This window comes from Lepidochelys olivacea, assembly GCF_965140295.1.
Source record: "Lepidochelys olivacea isolate rLepOli2 genome assembly, chromosome: 9".
Taxonomy (NCBI): Eukaryota; Metazoa; Chordata; order Testudines; family Cheloniidae; genus Lepidochelys; species Lepidochelys olivacea.
In genome coordinates this window covers 87,973,574-87,997,190 of record NC_140419.1, presented here as the reverse complement: position 1 = coordinate 87,997,190, position 23,617 = coordinate 87,973,574, and the positions used below count along the sequence as shown (strand labels likewise).

The 23,617-nt window shown below is 40.5% G+C and overlaps 1 protein-coding gene across 1 annotated transcript in view; it reads right to left on the bottom strand.

The window, feature by feature from the left end:
- TENM1 (teneurin transmembrane protein 1) overlaps positions 1–23,617 on the bottom strand; it is a 535,025-nt gene that overhangs the window by 194,042 nt on the left and 317,366 nt on the right. Inside the window, exons 8-10 of the mRNA XM_084638540.1 lie at positions 22,997–23,235; positions 6,755–6,907; positions 293–492 (exon numbers count right to left, since the gene is read on the bottom strand). Coding sequence (XP_084494666.1) covers positions 293–492; positions 6,755–6,907; positions 22,997–23,235 — 592 coding nt within the window. The remainder of the gene's footprint in view (positions 1–292; positions 493–6,754; positions 6,908–22,996; positions 23,236–23,617) is intronic.

The window sequence follows — 23,617 nt, the reverse complement described above, 5'->3', positions numbered from 1 at the left end:
AAGGCGTTTTACAGTATGTCCTTCTCTCTGCTGGTTGGTGCAGAGGGAGAACAGGATTATGTCCCCACCCCACTTACTTTAGGGTGATAAGCACTGCTAACACCCCTACATTGTTCTTTTGCTTAGAAGAACCCAGAATCTGTAAGTGTGGCTGAAGAAAGGAAGGATGGGGAAAAGGTTAATATTTACATCTCTCCCTTCCTCCTTTATAAAAGCATTGTAAATATTAATGCCGATACAGCTCTTTGAAAGTGTAAAGCACAATAGAATTGCTGGTATTATTATTAATTACCTGAGTATGAGTGGGGGGAATGTTTCTTCTACCGTAAATTCCCAGCAGAGAGTCCTTTGCAAGTGAAATGTTAAACTTCAGGTATATTGGGTGATGGATAGTAATCTGAAAACGCCAGAATAAACCTGGTGGGATGGTCTGCATAACCTGTGCTCCAATGTCAACTTCTCCTGTGTCTATAGCCCGTCCTTTCTGAAACACTGATTTTCCAGAAACAAAAAAAAAAAACAATCATTTGTCATATTCACAAAGAGTGAAAATAATAGGCTAGGTAGGTAATAATAGGTAATTATTAAGTATGTATTAATATGTTGGAAATTAGCTAATTACTATTCAGTTAATCCACAAATGAATTAATTTGCAAGATTTACAGCTACGCACTGTAGAGTACTTTTCTCCAGAAAACTTCAGTAGATTTTAATGATTGTAGAGGAGTCTCTATGTAACTGGGAAAAATGAATGTTCTTGCATACAGAAATTAGGCCCACAAACAAAACCCTTTCAACTGAATATGCACTGACAGAACACACTTCGGGTATATCCTTCTGACAATTATTCCAGACCACAGCCTGGTAGGTACAATATAAGGTATTCAAATGGACAGTATTGGACAGTGAGTAGACTATCAGGACTGGTCAGTGAAAGCTGAAGTATAAATCAGGATCTCTTCTAATCACTATTCCTAACAAATTTACTATGATATTGCTAATCCAGTCTGAAAAATAAAGAAGAACATTGTTGTTGCTAAAGGTAATGGTTTGTAGTTGATGTATACAACATAGGAGGGCAGGAGGATAGAGACAAACAGTATATCTAAAGTGATGTTTGGCATCTTGTAATTATGCAGGCAATACGTTTTCAGACATCATAGTACATAACCTCTTGAATTGATGAGCTGAAATATTAGGGGAAGAACAAAAGAGGCAATTTCAAACTGAGTATGAATTGACATGCTTTGTTGGCTTGTATCACTCCTTTATGTTCTTTTTAGCTTGCCAACAGTTAGCATCCTGACAGGTTGCAAAACCATGGACCCAATCCTGCAACCATCAAAGTGAACTGCAAAAATTGCAAAACTCACACATACGTCAGCAGAAGCAGAGAGGGTCCTACGTTATTAGAAGGATTTAACAGCATGGCATTGAACTCAGTAGCCCATTCCTTTTCTGTATCACCTCACCCAATAAAGCATCAACATGAGGGGAAAGGATGAACAACTAGAATGAAATAGGAATCTCACCCTTTATAATGCATATGGAATACTATAAATGGCTTCCTAAAAAAAGAAAACGGGACTAGTAAAACTGTGGCCAGCTATATCCAGAATACATTAATAGTATAAAGATCCTTGGTGAGATCATACATAGACTTTGACAAGTGTAGGCGGTACACAACATTCTGAATGAACAGAGCCATAATCTGCTAGGCAGGGGAAATTCTCAGAGTGCTGGATCTACTGGCTTTATGGCTGCTCTGAGTCACCACAATGGGAAGTAGGATCTATTTGTGTAAGGAATGAATAACACATGTATCCCCCCAAATATAGAGCACCTATTCTTAGGGTACAGAATGAGTTCTCTAAGAATTCACAAGTAAATATGTTACTTTAAATTATAATGATTTCAAACTGGTTCTTCAACAATTTTTTTTTGGGGGTGGGGGGGAGTTCAGCCTAATTTTTGTTTCAGTTTCCTCTAGCAAACAAATTCTTGAATTTTGAGTTTTGAAAATGAACTCAAACTTTCTAGTGTGATCAGGAATCAAATGAGGAGAAAAACATATATAAGTCTCTCTTTGGCTATTGTATAATAAAAGAAGACTTCTCACCCATTTCAAGGATTTGAAAGATTATATCTTAATGTCTCTTTGCAAGCAGTTACCTTAGGCTAAGTAAAGCACTAAGGAACGTTTTGATGATATTGATATGTGATCATTTAAAATGATTCAATTACAAGGTTTTAGAGCAATAACCATAAGGTCAAGGACACAATACTGTTTTGTAAGTTAATGGGATTGTTGGTCAGAGTTGATGGTCTTTAAAAAATATTACCTTACCTCTCCCCAAAGCCAAAATGCTTATTTCTTTGTTGCAGGTATACAGTATCATGGGTTTAAATATGTCCACAGGTTATGATTTAAGCACAGAAAATTTCTGATGTAACTAGATTTGGTTGAGTTGTGTGTCAGTACTGACGGTCTTGAAACAATACATCTCAAAAGATCTCATTGTCTTTCAGCTGAAGAGGTCTCAGTTTAGATTACACATATATGGATCCTTTACAAAAATATATTATTACGGTTAGTTTTATATGACTATATATGAAAGAAATGCATGTTGGCATATACAGTGGCAACAAACGTGAAATAAAATACATTGTCTGTTAATGGTATTTAGTGGCAGTATCCATATCTTCAAAATATTACATTTCTCAGCTAATCATTACAGCACAAAATAGCTATTGTAGAATCCAACGCTTTCAAGCCTCATGCCTAAGGCTAAGATTTTGTCACAGATATTTTTAGTAAAGGTCCCAGACAGGTCACAGGCAAAAAAGAAAAATTAACGGAAGCTGTGACCTGTCAGTGACTTTGACTAAAAATATCCCTGACAGAATGGGGATCTGCGGATCCCCACACCACTTGAAGTGGGGCAGCTGCGCAGGGGCTAGGAGCCACCTGCAGCAGCTGGGGGCTGTGGGGTACCCCGGCCACCTACAGCTGCCTGTGGTAGCTATGGGGTTCCCCCACTTCCTGTATCAGCCAGGAGCTGCGGGGTACCCCCGCTGCCGGCAGCTCCAGGGGCTCACGGCAGCCAGGAACTTGGGGGTTCCTCTGTGGCCACGGTGGTGGGTAGCTGTGGGGTGCCTCCCCCGCCTGCAGGGGCCAAGAGCTGCAGGGTACCCTTGCCGCCCGCAGCTCCTGGGGCCCGGAGCTCAGGGGTTTCACCACCACTGGCAGCTCCAGGGGCTCCCAACGCCCACGGCAGCGGGGAGCTTGGGGGCTCCCCACCAGCCACAGCAGCTGGGAGCTCTGGGGGTTCCCTACCACCCGTGGCAGCCAGAACTTCGGGGGATCCCCCACCACCTGTAGCGGCCAGGACCCTGGGGGTTCCCCTGCCACCAGCAGCTCCCTGGGCCCCCACCACCTGGGAGTTCCCCTGCCACCCAGGGGTTCTCCCGCTGGGGCCAGCAGCTGGGAGGTATCCCGCAGCCCGCGGCAGCCGGGGGAGGGTCCCCCACCACCCACGGCGGCTTGGAGCTCCGGGTGGTGCCAGAGGCAGGGGGGATATCCCGCAGCTCCCTGCCCCAGCGGGTGGCGGGGTACTCTGCAGCTCCCGACCACCTCAGGCTGAAATCATGGAAGTCGCTGATTCCGTTACTTCCATGACTAAATCGTAGCCTTACTCATGCCTGAAGAAAGCACATGTTTTCTTACTTATTGAATCATCATTACTACTTCACAGGAAGACATATAACCACTGATCTTTCAGCATTGTTTTCTAAGCTCTTTTGAACCAAGCAAGCATTCAATTGTAAGTAAGTATCTGAGTGTAAAGTATGCAGAAATTATTGTCTTAAGGTTTCTTGCTTCTTCTAGAAGTATGCACTGAAATAAACTTTCCAAATGTCAATGCTAGTTGCTGAATTTGTCCTGAGTGACATTTTTTTAACCTTAATATATTTTGGCTATGAAAAAAAATGTATTCTTAAATTATTTTAATTTATTTATTTAATATTTTAGAGTTTCTGCAATAGCTGCCAAATTTTACTGATTGGCTTTAATCCTTCACTGTTCCATAACAATAATAGCAAAAGATCGATTCTTAAATTGCAAGTCTCTTCTGTCTTCAAGAAAGTAAAAATCTGAACAGCAAGATGCCAATTATCACAGGAAAGTACCCGTATGCTGATTATAATGGATTCCTGAGACAGACAATCTCCAAGTACCAGCATCAATCGAATGCCTGGGTTTTTAATCACATTGCTCCAAAGCAAAATGTTAAATTCTAGCCATAGGTCAGTGTGTTACAAAATGCCTCCTTAAAGAAGCCTGCTTTGCCAGTTTGCAAATTTGATTTTCATTAAAAGATTAATTAAAATATACGTTCTCAAAGGCTGGCAAACCATCTCACAATGTCACTCAGGGATGGGAAATTGTGAGATTGTAAATATCTGGCAGTTTTTAGCTATTCCTGTGAAATCTCTATAGGATTGAAGTCTACAGACAAAATACTACCCTTTTCTGCTGGAGGTGTGTGAGATTAAGGAGGACAAGCTCTGCTGCTCATACATCCGAACTACGGGAGGGAGTTATGGCAGCCTGGGATACTTTACCACTCTCTTACGAAGAAGGTTGTGTCTCTCTTGTTAATGCATGCTGCCACTCCCACTATACCTGCTTGCTGGCTGAGGCCCTGGCTGTGGCTCTTAATTTAGGACTTTGGTGTGCCAAACAGCCTGAAAGGGAGGTCCTCATTCTAGCAAAGTCATGGGCACTAAGTAGAGAAGCTGTTATGCTGCTGAAGTGTAAGGGGCTGCCAACTTCCCGCTCCTCTCCCTAGCACAAGCACAAGCAGGATTTGGCCCTGTATTGTGAATAAGGTGTCTGATGGCTATTTAAATAAAAGATGGGAAATGAAAGTGAGAAGTGGAAAATATTCAGACCGGAATGCACACCCATGAGTGACAAAAGTTGTAGAGCTGGGCTCAAGGAGCCTTTTTCCATGTGTCTCCATGAATGTAGGGAATACTCCCCGTCAGTGCCCCACCCAAACAAGAAGCGGGGGAAGTGGTGGCAGAACAGTCTAAATCCACTCAGCACTGAGATGTGGAGCTAGCTGATGCACCCTCCTGTGAAGCGGTGCAGATGCTGCACACTTCTAAGCTTTGCAGCTTCTGTGGAATAGTGTGTTCCACGATACTCAGAACAGTTATGACCTACCACAGAGAGGCCCCACACGTACATAAATCATCTCACACGTCTAACTGATTGGTAATACCATAATTTAGCTTGTTTGTGCGGGGAACCCTTTCTATAAATCCCCTTTGAGAAGTCAAATGTTTCAGAAAAGCTTTTGTTAAATCTGAAGTATACCGATAAAGTGATTTAAGAAAGTCAAGTACAAGGTGTATGATGTAACTTGGCCCTTTCCCACATGGAATCAGGGCACAAATACAGTGCTGCAATTCACCATCAATCCATTCTGAAGAAAAGATGGAAATGACAATACTGTCACCTCCTCATGTGTTACTGCAATTGCTTATTTTTCTTCTATGATCTCTTTCTAGTTGGGCCACATTGATTTGTAAGCCTATTGTTCTGGAATGTAATATCCTTTTGTAAGGATTGCTGCAACAGTCGCCTATCTTGTTTCATATTTAGGAGACGGTGGCACTTATTCTATCTGTACAAAAGGCAGAGAATTCCCTATCATTGCGAGAGCATCTTTACACTGCCCTACGGTTTGGATTACAGGGGTGTGAATAGTAGCATGCATCAAAGTGCTGTACCGTAACTCTGCTGCATGGACACAGGTGTGAACTAAAAGGTTCCTAGTTCACCTTAATGTAGTTTTCTTCAAACAGGACTACATTAATGAAAACTAGGAACCTTTTGGCTCACACCGCAGCATTCACATGGGGAAAATTCAGCGCAACCCTTTGGTGCACAGTGCTATTAACATCGCCGTAGCCCAAACTGTAGGACAGTGTAGACAAGACCTCAGTTTGATTCTGCCCTTCTTCCCCACCTAAAGGCTGGTCTTTGTCTTCATCTTGATTTCTTTTCTCCCAGTTTCCTTGATTTCTCCTCCTTCCCCTTCCTTTCTCTATTTCATTCTTCTGCTGTGCCACTATAATGAGAAGAAGATTTTATCTACCACCCATGGTCAAAAGAGCATAGAAATTCTATCCTTCCACATGAAGGGAGATGGGAGGGTGAGCAAGTGAGAGTGGAATCGTCACATTTTCTTTTCCTTTTCACTACCCAGACTGTGTTTTGGAGAAGAGAAAGATGTGGAAGCTTGGTCTTTTTCCCAGTGGACAGCTTGAATTTCTTCATTCTGCCTAAGACTGGTTTTGATGATCAAAACATTTGCATAGCAGCAAGTCCCTCAACCCCACACACTGGGGGTTGTTACCAACAGGGGACCTGCTCAGCTATGGGCACTGAAGGTCCCAAAGCTGGCTTTCATCGGATCACTGCTTTTGAAAAATGAAAGCCCATATTTTGTTCCATGGGCATCACTTTCTGCATAACCTTGTGCTGTCCATTGATTGTAGTGGGGCCCTGCTTGAACAAAAAAGTTACTGGCACAATATGACCCATTGATTGGTTTAAAGTCATAACAGAGGAGATTGACTATTTTTTAATTAAGGTTCAAATTGTGACAAATATGTAATCCGAATTGCATTAAAGTTTCAATACTCCCAGCCTCCTTCCCTGCCCTATACTCACACCTACCTTTCTTCTCTGATTTATCAGACACTTTCCCTCCGATTGGCGAGTAAGTGGTATCCATGGACTCCGTGGCCCTGTTTCCTTTGCTGAGTCCGTTTTCATAGAGCTGCCCTTCTACAGGCTGCAATTGCCATGTTAAGCCAAATAGATGTACTGCTGTAAAAAAATGAAGACCAATTAATTTATTCCTAAATTACAGCACCCTTGATTGGACTAAGAAAGAATGCAGCAAACCTGTTTCTGCAAACATCAGGTACCATTTGTCTCTGTGTGGAAAAAAACGGAATTCCAAGTTTCTGACTTTACTCTAAAACTAAATGTCTTCTTAATTTCCACATTTTATTTTGGACACAGGCCAATGAGATAGGTGATGAATTTCTTCAGCAATTAATGGAAATGCTTGCAATAAAAAGGCTAATGGTTGTGTGAATATGGTACTCTCTGACAGGTGCTATCTGTTTCAACTGACCAAGAGCTCTCTCCTTTGCTGCATTAATATAGTGCCACAAAGTAAAGCTGTTCACCTTTTGCTGCCCAGTTCTGAGTGATATTCTTCCTGTTATGTTCCAAATCATTTTCAGCCAGTGTCTGCCTAATCATTGAACATGACCATGAGTGTGTGTGTGCACACCTCCCCGATTCCCACACGTCCCACAAAAAGGTCAGGCACAATTAGTCCTGGAGCCAAGGGAGAGCAGGGACGTCTTCCTTCCTAATTCCCAGGAGGCACACCCCAAAGTGAGTGTGAAAAGGTGGGGGAGCACAGCCATAGTAGAATGGGACTGACCTACAGGGGAAACAAACTGTACCCCACAAAAGGGCAGTTAGCAGGCAAGCACCCTCTCTGTCACAGTCATTTCCATTGCTCCCCGTGGGATGGTGCACCCCTGGACTGTATATAAATGATATTGTTGATGTTTCTGATGTGATGGATGGGGGGAGGGATAGCTCAGTAGTTTGAGCATTGGCCTACTTAAACCCAGGGTTGTGAGTTCAATCCTTGAGGGGGCCAGTTAGGGATCTGGGCAAAAAAAAATTGGGGATGGGTCCTGCTTTGAGCAGGGAGTTGGACTAGATGACCTCCTGAGGTCCCTTCCAACCCTGATATTCTATGTGACAAGTGATAAAGGAAATGTACTTAATATTCTTCTGTATCTATTAGGAAGCTACACAAATTAGATTTCACCTTGCCATAACTGCAGCTAACGTGAGAGAGACAGTGCTCTATGACTCATCAAGAAGATGAAAAGTGGGAAACGTCCATAAACTTTGTTGAAAGGCAAGATTAACAATAATTATGTGGCCAGCAAGGCTACAAGAATACTGCACAGCTAATAAAATGTGAGGTACAGTAGTTTATACTAACTGCACAAGTATTATAAATCCCTGCACCATGTTTTTAAGACTCACCATCCATATATCCACAGCAAACATGATGCCCCAAATTCTCATTTCATTTCCCTGACAGGGCAAGAAAACTTATCTGATTTATGGGCTAGATTCTGATCTCAGTGTGTAATTGCGAAAATTATTCACTTCTCATTTACATTAACGTAAATTCAGAATAAGTTCATTGGCCTCAATGGACTTACTCTGGATTTATACTGGTGTAACAGAGATCAGCATCTGGCTCTACATCTCAAAAATATGTAATCAGTATACATATCTATAGAATAATAATAATTTGCATCTTATGGTCTAGAAGACCTCATTGATACTAACCATACCCTGTGTTCTGGCCTTGGAATGTATTAACCCAACATGGTTCACTAGTACATACAATAGAAGCAGCAGGGATCACCATGTTTGCTGTACCTCTGTGTTTCTGTAGCATGCAGCATAATGGGGCCCTGATCCTACCAAGAGCTGTGGGTTCTATTATATATTAACGAAGAGTTGGCAATTAATTATAATAATATATACAAATAAATATGACGTGAGGTTCTGTAGCAGGTCTATATTCATGAATTGCATGTCCATGTTATACGCTGCTATATGGTGTATGTCACAAGGCAGGGGGCTGAATGTGCAATGTATGTTTTTCCTTGTTCCACTTCTTTTTTAGATTGGCTGCATTATGCATTTTGTCAGCCATTCTCACCAATTAACCTAGTTTGCTTTGTCTTCCCTTCTGGCTGGGGAAGTACTGTAGTTTCTGAAGTACGTGCCAAAGCTTGGCAAGCTAGCTGAACTGTTTGTATGTTTGACAGTCTGTTTCCTTCCTGAAAAATACTAACTGCATTATAGAGATGATGGCCTTTGCCAGCCTTGGACTCCTACTTGTAGCCTATGGGAAATTACATGTGATACCACTAGGTAGGTTTCACGTTGAACAATGTATAAGGCTGGATGTTTGAACAGAAAATAAGTTCTGCTTGAATTAAATTAAATGGCTTCTATCATTACAGAAACTGGTTATCTTGCAATCTTAAAATAAATTCAATTTTCATTATATTAACCATCAAGTTCGTGTATGTGAACTATAGCTCTTTGACAAATTACCTTCAAATCTAGGTACAGTATTACTCTGGTAATAACCAGATTACATACAGCACTGGAAGCCATTAAGTCTTGGAGAAGACTATTTCAGGAGCTCACTAAAGGAAGTAGCACATATTTATTTATCATTTTCATTAATATTTTTCATCACACTAATATTTTTCTTTTCTCAGTTAAATATAATTTCTACATTTCAGTTTGACCTATAAAAGAGGTGCAGTATGCATGATAAAAACTACATTTTATTTTAAATATACATAAATTTTACCAAATAGGAGTCAAGAAAGTTTGCTTTTAAATCTCTTTCAAAAATCTCTGGAAGACCATGAAGCTCCATGCAGGAAATGTGTACTTGATTTTATTAAAACACAGCAAAGGATGTTACCATTTGAAGCACTCTCCTTTCTCATTTGCCAGCACAATACTAGCTTCCTCTCTGCACATTCTCATTGCTGTTAATGCAAGCACCTTCTTGTGTTTCTCTCTTGCTCTCTGGAACAACCAGCCTGATTTCTCTGTCTCCTTGACTTTTTACCTTATTACAGATCTAATCTGAAAACATATCTTTTCTTGATGTACCCAAACCCCAATTTATCCAGTCCTCCACTATTATTTTATTATGTAGCTTTGTCACTGTATGACTACATTCTGCCCTCAAAGACTTATACATAGCTCCTACAGAGGTGATTTGGAGGCAGGAAACACATTTGAGGTAAAAATGTGATCCTCTCTTTATCTAATGTTTTGGGGTACACCACAGATGCCAGATGTTAAAGTACAAATTGCAATTCTATTGCATTTATATATCACATGTTTAAGTCATTCTAAAATTTGAGATCCTCCTTGCAAAAGATAAATGTAAATATATTTTTTTACAATAATACAATATATGGTTAAATTAAAGACCTTGATCCAGATACTAAAAGTTTGACAGAGTTTACAGTCAGCAGAGCTGACGAGAGTGTAGGATGCTGTGTGGCAAAGGTGGATCTAAGCTTGCTTTCTACTCCCTCAATCTGGACCCAATTATGGCTGCTCGAGATTTTGTCAGCTGCATTTGATCCCATAGGACTGCTGTGCTGGCTGACGATACAGTGGAGCACTGCACACTCTGCCTTGTCCCCAGCACGCCACCTACATGAAGCCAGGGAGCAGTGGCAATGCTGGCTCTCTGGCATCTCCATCACAGGGAATCCTTGGTTGCCCCTTTAGGGTAACTTTCTGGCTGTTTTGCACCAATGAGGTAACTCCAAACAGCCAGGGCCAAGGCTCTGGCCCTTCATCTGCAAATAAAGAATTGGAATGACCTATTTTGCTCAACTTTTAATCAAGAGGAAATTGACATTTCTAGATAAGTAACTCATGTCTTGTAAGTTTGCAGCATACTCAGGCAAAGACTCAGAAATATACAAAAGCGGGATTTTCAGATTTCATTTTATAAACTGGATTATTCCACACTTTCTCCTTATAAAGCCAATGATCTAATTTAATTTATTTGTATCTACCTTCTGTGTAAGCACAGCTTGTCAACTTTTGTGCTGCAAGTCTGGCAGTATATGAAACGTATGGTTTGGCTCAAATGCAAAATAGACTCAACAGCGAAGAGATGACCAAAAAAACAAAACAAAAAAAGCCCTTTGCAATAAGCTTATCTAACCTACATGACGAATTTTAGGGGACAAAATCCCACAAATGTGTAGTCTCTCCAAATCACCGACCTGCACAAAATGCCTTTTGCTTTGCTTTCCATGCTATTTCCATTTATTTTAGAAAATCTTATTAGAGCTTCCTCTATCAGGTCTAGGAATTACAGTAGCTTTGACGGAATGGACTTCATCAGCTGACCATTGTTTCTGCCCCTCCTCAGACAATCTCCAGCTACTTGAAAAGTATTTTCTGCGATTGCATACTGGTCCTGTTTACAATGTTGGATTTCATCCATGCTGTAAAGTCATGATTTGCATTGGTGTTTGTGATGATATGGGAATTTTCTGAAATAGTTTTATGAATCTTCAGTTTCCGCCTATACTTTGCATTGCTAGCCAGTGTGGGGAAGAAGATTAATTTTGCTCTCAGGCTATGCTAAAAGATGTAAGTGCATGTGTCACCTCCCTGTTTGGATGGAATGAATAGAGTTATTAAGGGACTGGCTGAAACTGACCCAGGTCGACAATACAAGCTCTAATGACTCATGTTATTCACACTCAGTGGGAAGCTCCGGCCAGGGGTGTTGTAAACTCAGCATGGCCCTGCTTGGAAACAAAGGACAGAGTGAAGGTCAACCTAAGTTACACTACACCAACTACGTGAATAATGTAGTGGAAGTCGACGTAGCTTAGGTTGATTTACCCCCGTGTCTTCACTGCGCTGAGTCAACAGGAGACGCTCTCCGGTTGACTTACCTTACTCTTTTCAGAGACCTGGAATACCAGGGTCGATGTCTGTTGTCAATTTAGCGGGTCTTCACTAGAGGCTCTGAAAGAAGCTGAGCTCTTTCACCTGAGAACTGACTAAGGAAGGAAATCAGAGAGAGACAGAGCCAAAAAATGGAGTTCACTACAGCTTGGTTGGTAAACTGTGGCTTGACCATTATTTCTCTGTGCTGACCTGTCATAAATATAAAGGGACAGGTAAACCCCTTTGAAATCCCTCCTGGCCAGAGGAAAAATCCTCTCACCTGTAAAGGGTTAAGAAGCTAAAGGTAACCTCGCTGGCACCTGATCAAAATGACCAATGAGGAGACAAGATACTTTCAAAAGCTGGGAGGAGGGAGAAAAACAAAGGGTCTGTGTCTGTCTGTGTGATGCTTTTGCTGGGGACAGAACAGGAATGGAGTCTTAGAACTTAGTAAGTAATCTAGCTAGAGATGCGGTAGATTATGATTTCTTTAAATGGCTGAGAAAATAGCTGTGCTGAATAGAATGAATATTCCTGTCTCTGTGTCTTTTTTGTAACTTAAGGTTTTGCCTAGAAGGATTCTCTATGTTTTGAATCTAATTACCCTGTAAGGTATTTACCATCCTGATTTTACAGAGGTGATTCCTTTTTACTTCTATTAAAAGTCTTCTTGTAAGAAAACTGAATGCTTTTTCATTGTTCTAAGATCCAAGGGTTTGGGTCTGTGGTCACCTATGCAAATTGGTGAGGATTTTTACCAAACCTTCCCCAGGAAGTGGGGTGCAAGAGTTGGGAGGATTTTGGGGGGAAAGACGTTTCCAAACTACGTTTTCTCGGGAACCCAGATAAAGTTTGGTGGTGGCAGTGGAAGTCCAAGGGCAAAGGGTAAAATAGTTTGCACCTTGGGGAAGTTTTAACATAAGCTGGTAAAAGTAAGCTTAAGAGGTTTTCATGCAGGTCCCCACATTTGTACCCTAGAGCTCAGAGTGGGGAAGGAACCTTGACATGACCTAGGGACTTTCAGTGCTGTGTACCACTTGAGTAATAAATTCTACTTTGTTTTGAAAAACACTGTGTGGGGTTTTGCTACAAATACTGGCTGACGTGATTAGTCCCTGAAGAGTGTACAAGTCAATTCTTTAAATTGGACTCACTGAGCAGAGCTCACGGTGTGAAGCAGGCGTGCTGGAGCCCAATAGCTCAGTCTAGGAGGCAGTTAAGGCTGCGGGGCCTGCCCAGAAGGAGCAGTGAGACACTTGGGAAATCTGGCACATTAAAGGGGTTCCTCCAAGAGACTGTTCAAAAACTGGAACATAGCACAGATCCCGTGGATCCGTGATAGAGTTCAGATGAAAGTTAAAATTACAAGCCTGATTTTCAGTTGTCCTAAGGCTCTTTACACTACTTTGTCAGTATAAAGGAGACAAAGTGAGTATAAATGTAATTCATACACTGCCAGTGATGTAAAGTGGCTTCAGTGTAAATGAGAATCAGGCCCAAAGCTGCACTGTTTGGAGGAGGACAGCTTATCCTCCATTAAAATCATTAGATCTTCTAAGTAATATGCTAGTAATAGTGTGCTATGACCAAGTTATGAGATTCTGTGCCTTACAACTGCTACATTCTTCATTTGGTTATGATTTATCAAGGTGAAGAAAGGGATACTGGTTTCTGGTCTGGTAACCTTTCCTGAAATGAAAGATTTGTACTGCGTGGCTATTATGTCCCTCTTGACTCTTAAGCATTTTCCTCTCTACAAGTAACACATTTTTATACTTCAGGAATAAAAACCTTGGGACAATTAAAAAGAGGGATCATTTCTTATATTCAGTCATATAAGGACTAACCTGGTTTCACATTTCAAACTGAAACCTCTGTTAGAGTTAGGGACAGACACATAAACAATCTTGGCAAACAGCACAATCAGTATGATTGATTGGCCTTTGTCAACTCTTTCTTTCAGTAGAACCAAGGATTTGTGACTATACTGGAAATGTCCAAAATTTCTAAGACAAGCCTCTGCTAGTATCTATTAGTCAGACCCGGAATCATACAGAATAGAAACTAAGACATCCTGTTGTGAAACCTTTACTCACCTAGATAAGCATTTCTGGACCCCAGTAATCCCACTGAAGCATTCACTAATGTGATTTAAGGTTGCACAGCTGTGTCCCAATCTGAAGAGTTTAACAATGTATATTCTACTGTATTTTCTGAGCTTTCTGAATGGTGTAGAAAGCTACACAATTGATATTATAGATCAACATGTTATTGAGGTAGATGTTTCTCAAAACATGGCCCAACCTTACAACCTGCTAAGACCCAAACTTGCAATACTGCCCTTTCCAGTGTGCGAGAAGGGACTGAAATAAAGGACAGGATACAATGGAAAATAGCAAAGTGTTTGAACTTGTGCAACATTTTCTATAATATTGTTATGATCCAACACCCATCTCTGATGTCTGCTACTTCGAGTAATAAATAATGGGATAACATCAAATTTATTTTTCATGGGAGAGTTGTAAATGTGTCTGAAATAAGTGATATATCTTACATTGGGGGACAATGGGTCTGATTTGCAGAGGCGCTGAGCACTTGCAGCACCCACTGAAGTCACTGGAACCACATGGGTTCAGCACCTTTGAAAACTAAGCCCAGTGACTTTGCACGTTCAGATAATATGCTGATAAAAGGCTCAGGCATTATGAAAGCAAAGTGCTATGAACCAATGATTGTTCTTTGGTCAAGTCCAATGACACCTAGTTAAACAGTCAAATCATCAACTAAGAACAAACTATTGTATCATACTTTAAGAAAACAATGATTTAGTGGAAAACTACAGAAACTAATACCATATGTTCTTATACTAATAAAAATTATTTTGTAAGATTTGTGTCACCCTATTTTTAACATCTGATTTGAATTTCCTCCACAATTGCTGATTATTGCTTGACTTCTTAGTTTTATGATAAGACTCATCTAAGCAACAGATGCTGCATCATAAAAACAGAGTATTTAGAGACAACACTACAGAATCGTAATGCATTTTAATATAATCTATAACAATACAGAGCCAGAGATAAAGACAGCAAAACACACTCAAGATATTGAACCATACTTATGTGCTGATGACTTCCATGTGCTAAAGCAAGTTGATGTGACTGCACTTATCATTCACCTTTAGCTCCTTATCTCCAGGCCATAATGAGGGCAGGGTGAGTGGGGAAACCACCCAGGGGGCAGAGCGGCCAGAGGTGCAAAAAGGGGCGGTGCACAGGATTGGGCCCAGTGGTGTCAGCCCCAACTCCCCTGCAGGATTGGGCCCAGCAGCATCCGACCAGAGCCCAGGGTGCTCAGCATTCCTCTTCCCCTCCCTCCCCCAATCACAGGCCCAATTACCCCATCCGGAACAGTATCCCAAGCACTAGGATCTTGGCGGGGCATGGAGCTGAGTGTTGCTTGGCTCCTACTAAGTATGTTCATTGCTTAGTAACTTAGTTACTGTAACCCACCCTTACTTGTTGCTGCCCCACCCTGATTCAATTGGTATTACAGAGAACAAAATAAGGAACCTCCCTCTGATCCACAGTTATAATGCTCCACTGACATATCAGAGAATTGACTCTGTCAGGGCCAACTGGCCCAGGATGCTGAACACACCTTGGCTTTTCTCTTAAAAGGCCTCTAATTTTGGACTAGGGACAATTTTCAGTTGTGCCCAGACATAAAAATACAGGCCATTTACTGTACAGGTGCAGAGACCAATATGGAAATCTGCACTGGGTGCCAATCTGGAGTGGGGCTGCTGGTGAGATATACACTGACAAAGAAGCATGTCTACTGTGATCTGTCCTGGTAGCATTCTGCGCTGTGACCTAGTCAGTCTGTTCCTGATACCTTTCTCTATGAGACCAAGCCACCCTTCTCTACGAGAACTTGGTGATAAGTCCATCTAGCCATTACAAACATGACATTGGCATTATCTCACACTGAAGCACACCATAATCTGATTTCACAATCACAGCCATATACTTTCTTCTGTCTCCACACTTAAGTGTGAGGGGCCACGCCTGGCCAGAAGTCAAATGTCACAGAGCCATACAGTTAGAAAGGACCGCAAGAGTCATCTAGTCTAACCCCCTGCCAAGATGCAGCATGCATCATGCCTCTTATCAGCTGTCACAACATAGCTTCCCCCACTGAATGATACTTCCCCCACTGGCCTTATACAAACAAGCCATGCTAATATAATCCTTCCCCTTTATGGGGTATTATCACAATATGCTTCACAGGATTCTGCAGGAAAAATTAACAGGTATAAGCCAACCATAATATTGTACCAGGAAGCAAACAATAATCAATATTCTTCTTAGAAAAATAAAATCACAATGCAAAAAGATAAAAAACAGAAATCTTACACCCCCCATCCCCTGCAAAATGGCTGTCTCCCTCATATAAAAGGCCAGAGAAAGGGTGACTTCTGCTTATATGGCGTCAGATGCTATGTTGGTAATTCAATTGCTAGATAATGCATCTCCCTGGTAAATTCATTCTTTGTTTACTCTTGAGTCCCTTTTATTTTCCGATGTGTCATTGAGAGAGGTGGCTGTTTATTCCAGATACAGTCTCACTGTGGGGTGATGGAAAACCAGTATCACTTTTTTTTATAAACAGAAATGCAATTTTATGTCTTTCTGAATATGTTTAATACCATTAAGTCATTGCAGTATCCATAGTTTTGGTAGTTTTGGTACAATTATTTTTAGTCCATGTTTTTTTCAGTACCTGTCAATGAGTTTAAAGGTTATATAGGAAGATACTATAAGGATGTTAAAGGATTGTGAAAATTAATGTGACACCTAAAAGAATCATACAGTAACTTTTATCATCTACATACTGTACTGATATGCAAAAATAAATGCACTTTCATTACTCTATAATATCCTAATTTAGATCATCTAAAAAAAAAACCAGTAGGGGCGCAAATATGCTTACTCACCCCGCGTGCTAAAATGCCTAGTTACAGCTCTGCCTTATCTGTATTATATCCACTAACCAAGCCCATCAGGACTACTTCTAACATGTCACAAAGTAAAACTATTTCCCCATGTTTATTAAAATTTTTGGCTTGGCTAATTACAAATATAATTGCAAAATTTGGAGCTGGAATCAGGTTTGGATTTCCAAATTTTTGGCTTGGCTAATTACAAATATAATTGCAAAATCTGGAACTGGAATCAGGTTTGGATTTCCAACACCCACTATGAATGGGGGGTGTTCTGATCTGGGGCTTAGATTTGGGTCCATCTGAAATTGTGATATATAGCTTTTAGGTTTAACAACAGGAAAAACAGTTTCAACAGCACACTGAGTTGCTGAATGATATGCATCAGACCAGGCTTACATATTAACAAAGTATCTACATTCATTTGGCCTGAAGTCACAGCTTCCCACATGGCAACAGGTATTTTATTACAATAGATGGACAATTTGATTTTGTCATTTGCAAGTTTCCCCTTATCCTTCATAATAGTAGTAGTCGTAATAAAACAATAACACCACCACCACCTAGCGCTTACATAGCACTTTTAATCAGTACATCTCAAAGTTCTTTAAGAAGAAGGCCAGTCTCATTATCCTCATTTTACAGATGGGGAAACTGAAGCGCAGGGAGATAAAGTAACTTGATCAAGGTCACCCAGGATGTCTGTGCTAGAAATAGAATCCAGGTCTCCTGAGTCCCAGATCAGTGCTCTCTCTAGTATGAATTTGATCCTGCAACACTGAAGTCAATGGGAGTAGGAACAGGTTCTGTATGCATAGTTTAATGATACCACTACACAGTTTGGACCCAAGCAAGTAGTTCTTACTCAGGCAAAACTTCCCCAGACTTTAACAGAACTTCCCTTGAGTAAGGATTGAAGGATTCAACCCAAAGTGAATCACAGTGAGTGAAAGGAAAAGATTTGCAGAGTGAATTTTAATTGTAGATTATTGCACAGAGTATGATTACAAAATCTTTTCATACATTCACCTACTCTTATTTAAAACATGAACATTTAAACTCTTGGCATGAAAAGATATGCAAATATGAAACCCTAGTGAACGAGTGAACTTTCAAAATAGTTTATATGCTATTATTCATCCCTAACAAAGGAAAAGAATTAAGGAACCTGACTCATAAGAATAGACTCTGAACATATTTAGATATTTAATCTGCCAGATATGGGCATGGTGAATATTAAATCTGAATACCCCAATTAACAAGTATCTGAATTTACTACAGAACTTTTAGAACTGAAACACTTTCCTGGATAAACAAAAAGAGAGATGGATCTTGGGAAATTACCCAATTTAACACACACATTTTCTAGTTGAAAAATTTAATGAAGGTGTGTTTTACAATAGAACATTTACATTAAATTTACATTTAAAGATAATTTATTCTCTACTATACTTCCTACAGAATATTTAATATCTATTAAAGAAATACATATTTCTCACACAACTAGAAGGCAATGTTCTATCACAGACATTGCTGGGAGGATTATGATAAATAAGATGTGCACTTAGGGTGACCAGATGTCCCTATTTTACAAGGACAGTCCCGATATTTGGGGCATTTTCTTCTATAGGTGCCTATTGCCCCCCACCCCCATCCCGATTTTTCACACTTGCTGGTCACCCTATGTGCATTTAAGGCACTCGTGGGGTTCTGTGGGGCTTATCCCACCCTTTGTTCAGTACATTAGAAAGGCTAATAAGGAGGCAGGACTTATGGTACTACCAGTGTGCTGATGGTATCCAGCTCTAATCTCCAGTAAAGGTGGTTAGGCACTTTGCCCAGTGGCAGGATGAGGGATGAAGTGAGATGGTATTGGTGGGATAAGGAAAGCAGCCAGATGAAGTTGAAAGAAAATCTACCCTCCAATTGTTACACAAGTTCACAATAGGGGCAGCTTATTACACACTCATCTGCTTTTAAATCATCACATACCAGCAGTGGCCAAGCCCACTTTCCCATCGGCATTAGACTAGAAAGTCAAAACTTTCCTTCTGTTGTTAATAGCATCTAGGTCTTTGTCACCTGTTTAGATTACTGTGGTCTTTGTCACCTGTGGCTAGATTACTTCAATGAGCAATTAATGGGGCTACATATTGAATCAGGTGTCAGAAACTTTGGTTAATACAGAATTCGGCTGCATTTGTTAAACAGAGCTTCTTGAGAGACATATATTGTGGGATAGGGGACCTGGGATCACAAGAAGATAACACTGCTGGTTTTGGTTGAGGGCTGATGGTGCATGCTGGATGGGGGTGTCTTCTTCTGAGTGGGAACTGATGCTGTGTGTTGCTGAGTAAGGGAGTTGAGGGACAGTTAGGGAAGGTACTGTGTATCCTTTCCTCCTCTTCCTATCAATCCACTTGCAGTGTTCTCTGCTTCAGGGAAGCACTGCTTAAAGATAGTGAGAAGCTGTGAGAAGGAGACACCTCATTATCTTTAAAAGCTGGCAGGGAGGGTTTGAAGAGTGACAAACTGCAGCAGCAATGGGGAGGCAGAAACAGGAGAAAGGAGGAAGAACTACTCCTCCTTCCTTCTCCTTAGCTTGCTCCTTCTGGGTCCTAGCAGCCATTAGCCATTTTAGTCTCTTTTCTATGCCTCCTCTGGCCACGCTTTTGCGTCTTGCCTCTGGATCATGATCCCTATTTGTATATATTATTCTCAGGCTGGAACAGTGATTGTGCCAACTCCCACTTAAGTTTTCCACACAAAAAACACTTATTCAAGCTTTGTGCATACAAGATGTTAGGCTACTGCTCACTCCAATACATATAAATGAGTCTTGTATGTGTAATTTTCAATTGGAAAACTGAAAGCAGTTCCAATGGCTGTTTAGTTATGATACACCTCTGCCTTGGGAGACGCTGGCCAGAAAGCTGCAGCAGGACACTCCACTCAGCCAAATACGAAAGAGCAAGATAGGGTTCAGGTAGTGGTGGCATAAAATAACTTAGAGAGTTTTGTGTTTGGTGGAAAGACAGTTTTTCACAGAGTGAAAAACACCAAGTGGAAAACATCAATGTGTAGGATTTTCAATGACACTTAAGGGAGTAAGGCACCCAAATCACTTTGAAATTCAATTGGATTCGGGGACCCAAATCCCATAATACACTTTGAAAATTCTAAGTAACATTTTATTTTTCATAAACATGGGTTTTCCATATCTTTTCAATAGATTCAACAGCAGTGAAGTTTCTGGCACATCTTTAGAATATACTCCCTGATATTATTATCATACAGACAGGTTTTATATTCAAAACACTATTTTGTAAAACTGTAAAAACAGTGTTTGTGTTGAAGGTAGGCTCCTCTCTGGGGATCTGGGGCTCTTCAATGTTCTGAGACAAAATTAGCATTGCAGAACAAAGCAAGATGTTCATCAATATCAAACTCACATGGCAGCATTGTTTTAATGACCATGTATGCTCTCACTCTATACACCAATGTGATGTTTTTCATCTTTCTCAGGGTCCAGTAAGAAAAATATATTACTTACATTTTTAATTGACAATATTTAATCAATCAAATGCAAAAAACAACAAAAATGAGGGAAAAGACACAAAAAGAATTCTTGGGATATATTTTTTGATACTGGAAACTGAAGTCCACTATTTAGTCACAAAACAGCTACTGTTCATACGAAACAGTACAAGGCAAAACAACAGCAATGCAAACCACATTGTCCCACTAACGTACCCCTTTTAGGTATATATGAGAGGGCAGTTCAGCCTCTGTGTCCCTTCACTGGAAGAATTTGATGCAGAGATTGACAAAGACAATATCACTGGTGATAGAGCTTTTGTAAAATGGAATCTGTTTGCTAGAAACAGCACTGAAAACAAACTCATCACATAGGTCACTGAGCACCAACCAAACGTTAATGACTTTGTCATTATTAACTTAGACCAAATTTGAAATACAGACAAGAAGCAAAAAGGTTTCTAATCCCGTAACCCCTGAGGGCATGTTTACACTAAAAACTTAAGTTGACCTGTATTAGGTAGACTCATAGCCGCTGCAGTAATTACTGGAGCCGTGGTTCATGTCACACTATCCTCTTTCGGTTGATGGTGATGTCCTCATCGGGAGCGCTTCCATCGAGCTAAGAGGGGCAGTGTGAGGAGCTGAGAGCCCACGCTCTCAGGTCTGCTTGCAGCTCCCCACCAGGAGCCTGGCTGCCCCGCTGGCTGCCCCCAACCTCTGTTCCCTGATCTTCACTGGGAGCAGAGCAGCCATCCGGGTTCTCGCCATCCCACTCAGCGCTGGGAAGCCGCCCGGCTCTCACCTCTCTGCTCTCTGCTGGGAGTGGGGCAGCTGCCTGGATTCCCAGAGGGGAGTGGGGAGCCATGAGCCTTGGTGCAGCTGGGCACCTTGTGGGGAGTCTGGGCAGCAGCCTGGCTTGGAGCGGGGAGCTGGGACCCGAGGGGCAGTCCAGCTCCAAGTGGAGAGCTGGGCAGCGCCAGCAGCCGGGCTGGGAGTGAGGAGTGCTTTCTTGTCAGTTTCACTGACAAGAAAGCCCTGAAATTGACAAGAATGGCAGCCAACAGCAGATATAAGTAATACAGTGTCTACAGGGACACTGCATTACCCTAACTACACTGATATGAGCCCTACCCATCTTGTGGAGGTGAAGTTATTATGTCAGTGTAGTAGGGCACTCAGATTGGCAGGAGCAAGGCTGTAATATGTACACTGACATAGTTAGGCTGACATAAGCTGCATTTGACAGGTTTCAGAGTAACAGCCGTGTTAGTCTGTATTCGCAAAAAGAAAAGGAGTATTTGTGGCACCTTAGAGACTAACACATTTATTTGAGCATAAGCTTTCATGAGCTACAGCTCACTTCATCGGATGCATACTATGATGAAGTGAGCTGTAGCTCATGAAAGCTTATGCTCAAATAAATTGGTTAGTCTCTAAGGTGCCACAAGTACTCCTTTTCTATAAGCTGCATTATGTCAACCTAATTTTGTAGTGTAGACCAGGGCTAAGTCACTTGATTTTTTTTGCATGGTAGCACTTTAAGAGATAATGCCAATCTGTATCTTCTAGTACTGCAATATAGTTCCTGTAATTATTGATTCTGAAGGGTGTATGTCCAATGACTATGCAAAACTATAGGTAGACGCTACACGCTTGGTGGTATTGCAGATATCTGGTATATCTAAACACCTCTGAATACTTTTTTGCTAAGTGGTGCCCTCTCTTTCAGATGACCCCATTTTTAGTATTCATACTCAAGGCACAAATATGTATTGGATATTCAACTTTTGCTTGCTTATGAAGTGATCACTATATAAACTAAGAAATAATAGAGTATGCGTGTGTGTGAGTGTGTACACAAATCTACAAAACAATTCCATTTGTTTGAAGAATATTACAGTCATATGTTTTAGAATTCAAGACAAACATATATTTTATAAAACTCAAATTTTAGACTACAAAACCATCCAAATGTGGAGACTAATGTTCAATGAAACTAAAATGTCATCTAGAAAGTCAATAAGATTTGCTGTCAGCTGAGTATGATTTTTAATCACAGTGACTCCAAGCCCACCTACAATATTCTTCTTCCGAAAGGAAGTAAGGAGAGTTTAGCCATTTTGATTAATTCTGTCAGTGCACTGTAATAACAAAACTGCAGAGTTATTTACTAAGCAAAAATGAGCCTGAAATGAATTAAGAGTGCATTTCAATCTGTACAACATTTTTTTTAATCAAACATAAATTCAATATAGCAACAGCAAAATATATCTTATAAAGAAAATATGGCACAAATATTAAGTATATTTAAAGATAGCTGCAAATCTAGTCAAAGAAACTGAGATTAAGGAGACAATATCAGTGTTCTAATTTGTGATCACATCACAGAAACTAAATGTTGCTAGCAAAGCAAAATCTGATTGGAAGTTATTTATCAACATTATTAAAAGGAATAGAAGTAGCAGTAAATGTTATAACTCAGTGTGAAAATCAGACCAACTTTTAATTTAAGGGAAAATGGTCAACGACAGCAATTAAAACCAGTGGGAGTCCTCAACTAGTGTAAACATGTTGTCTTGAATAATATTTCTTGTTTTTAATAGGTAGTATTTGTGGTTAACAGAATATGAGTTGATTAGAATTCCATCTTATTTTCAATCTCTGGCCTAGGTTGTATTTTGCTCTCTGGGATTTATGAAGCACTCCCCTGCAAATGTTATTAGTAAAACATGATATTTATATTACGTTGAAAACAAGTATGGTAATTGAACAGAAAGGGTAAAGAAAGGAAACAAAAGGCTTACCAATAACATAGGCTAGCAACAGTGCCAGAGTAACTGTAATAGCTGTAGCACTCAAAGCAGTGCACTTCCAGTTGCAGCACCTGTGAGGTTTGTTAAAAGTGAAGGCAGGTCTAGAAAATGTACTTCTAGGAAGTGGCCTAGGAGGTGGAGAGTAAACGGTATTGGATGTTAAAGGATAGTTCTGACTGGCTGCACTGAAGATAGCTGAAGAACCAGATCCATGTTTAAATAGGAAATGCCTATGAAAAGAAGACAAAGAATCATGTTGTAAAAACCAAATTCATCCTCTAAAAGAGAGAAATCAACTGCATAAACATTATGTGATAAATACTTTGGGTTCCTACAAAGATATACCACAAAGACAGAAGATGCATGCATGGGAGCAGTCTCTGTTTTCTGAGTCTGAAGTATAGTCTTTAGCCACATTCGGACTTTCTCAGTCATTTATTAGTAGGGCTTCCGTTTTGGGGGGTTTATTAATTTCATTTTTTGAGGTTTATTTTGAGTTTTACGTACATGTCCAAAAATCCGGGTGGAGGGGGGTTCAGGGCTCTTTCTTTGCATATACTGTAGTGAGTAATGTCTATGATATATATTACTCATTACAGACGTAGATATTGT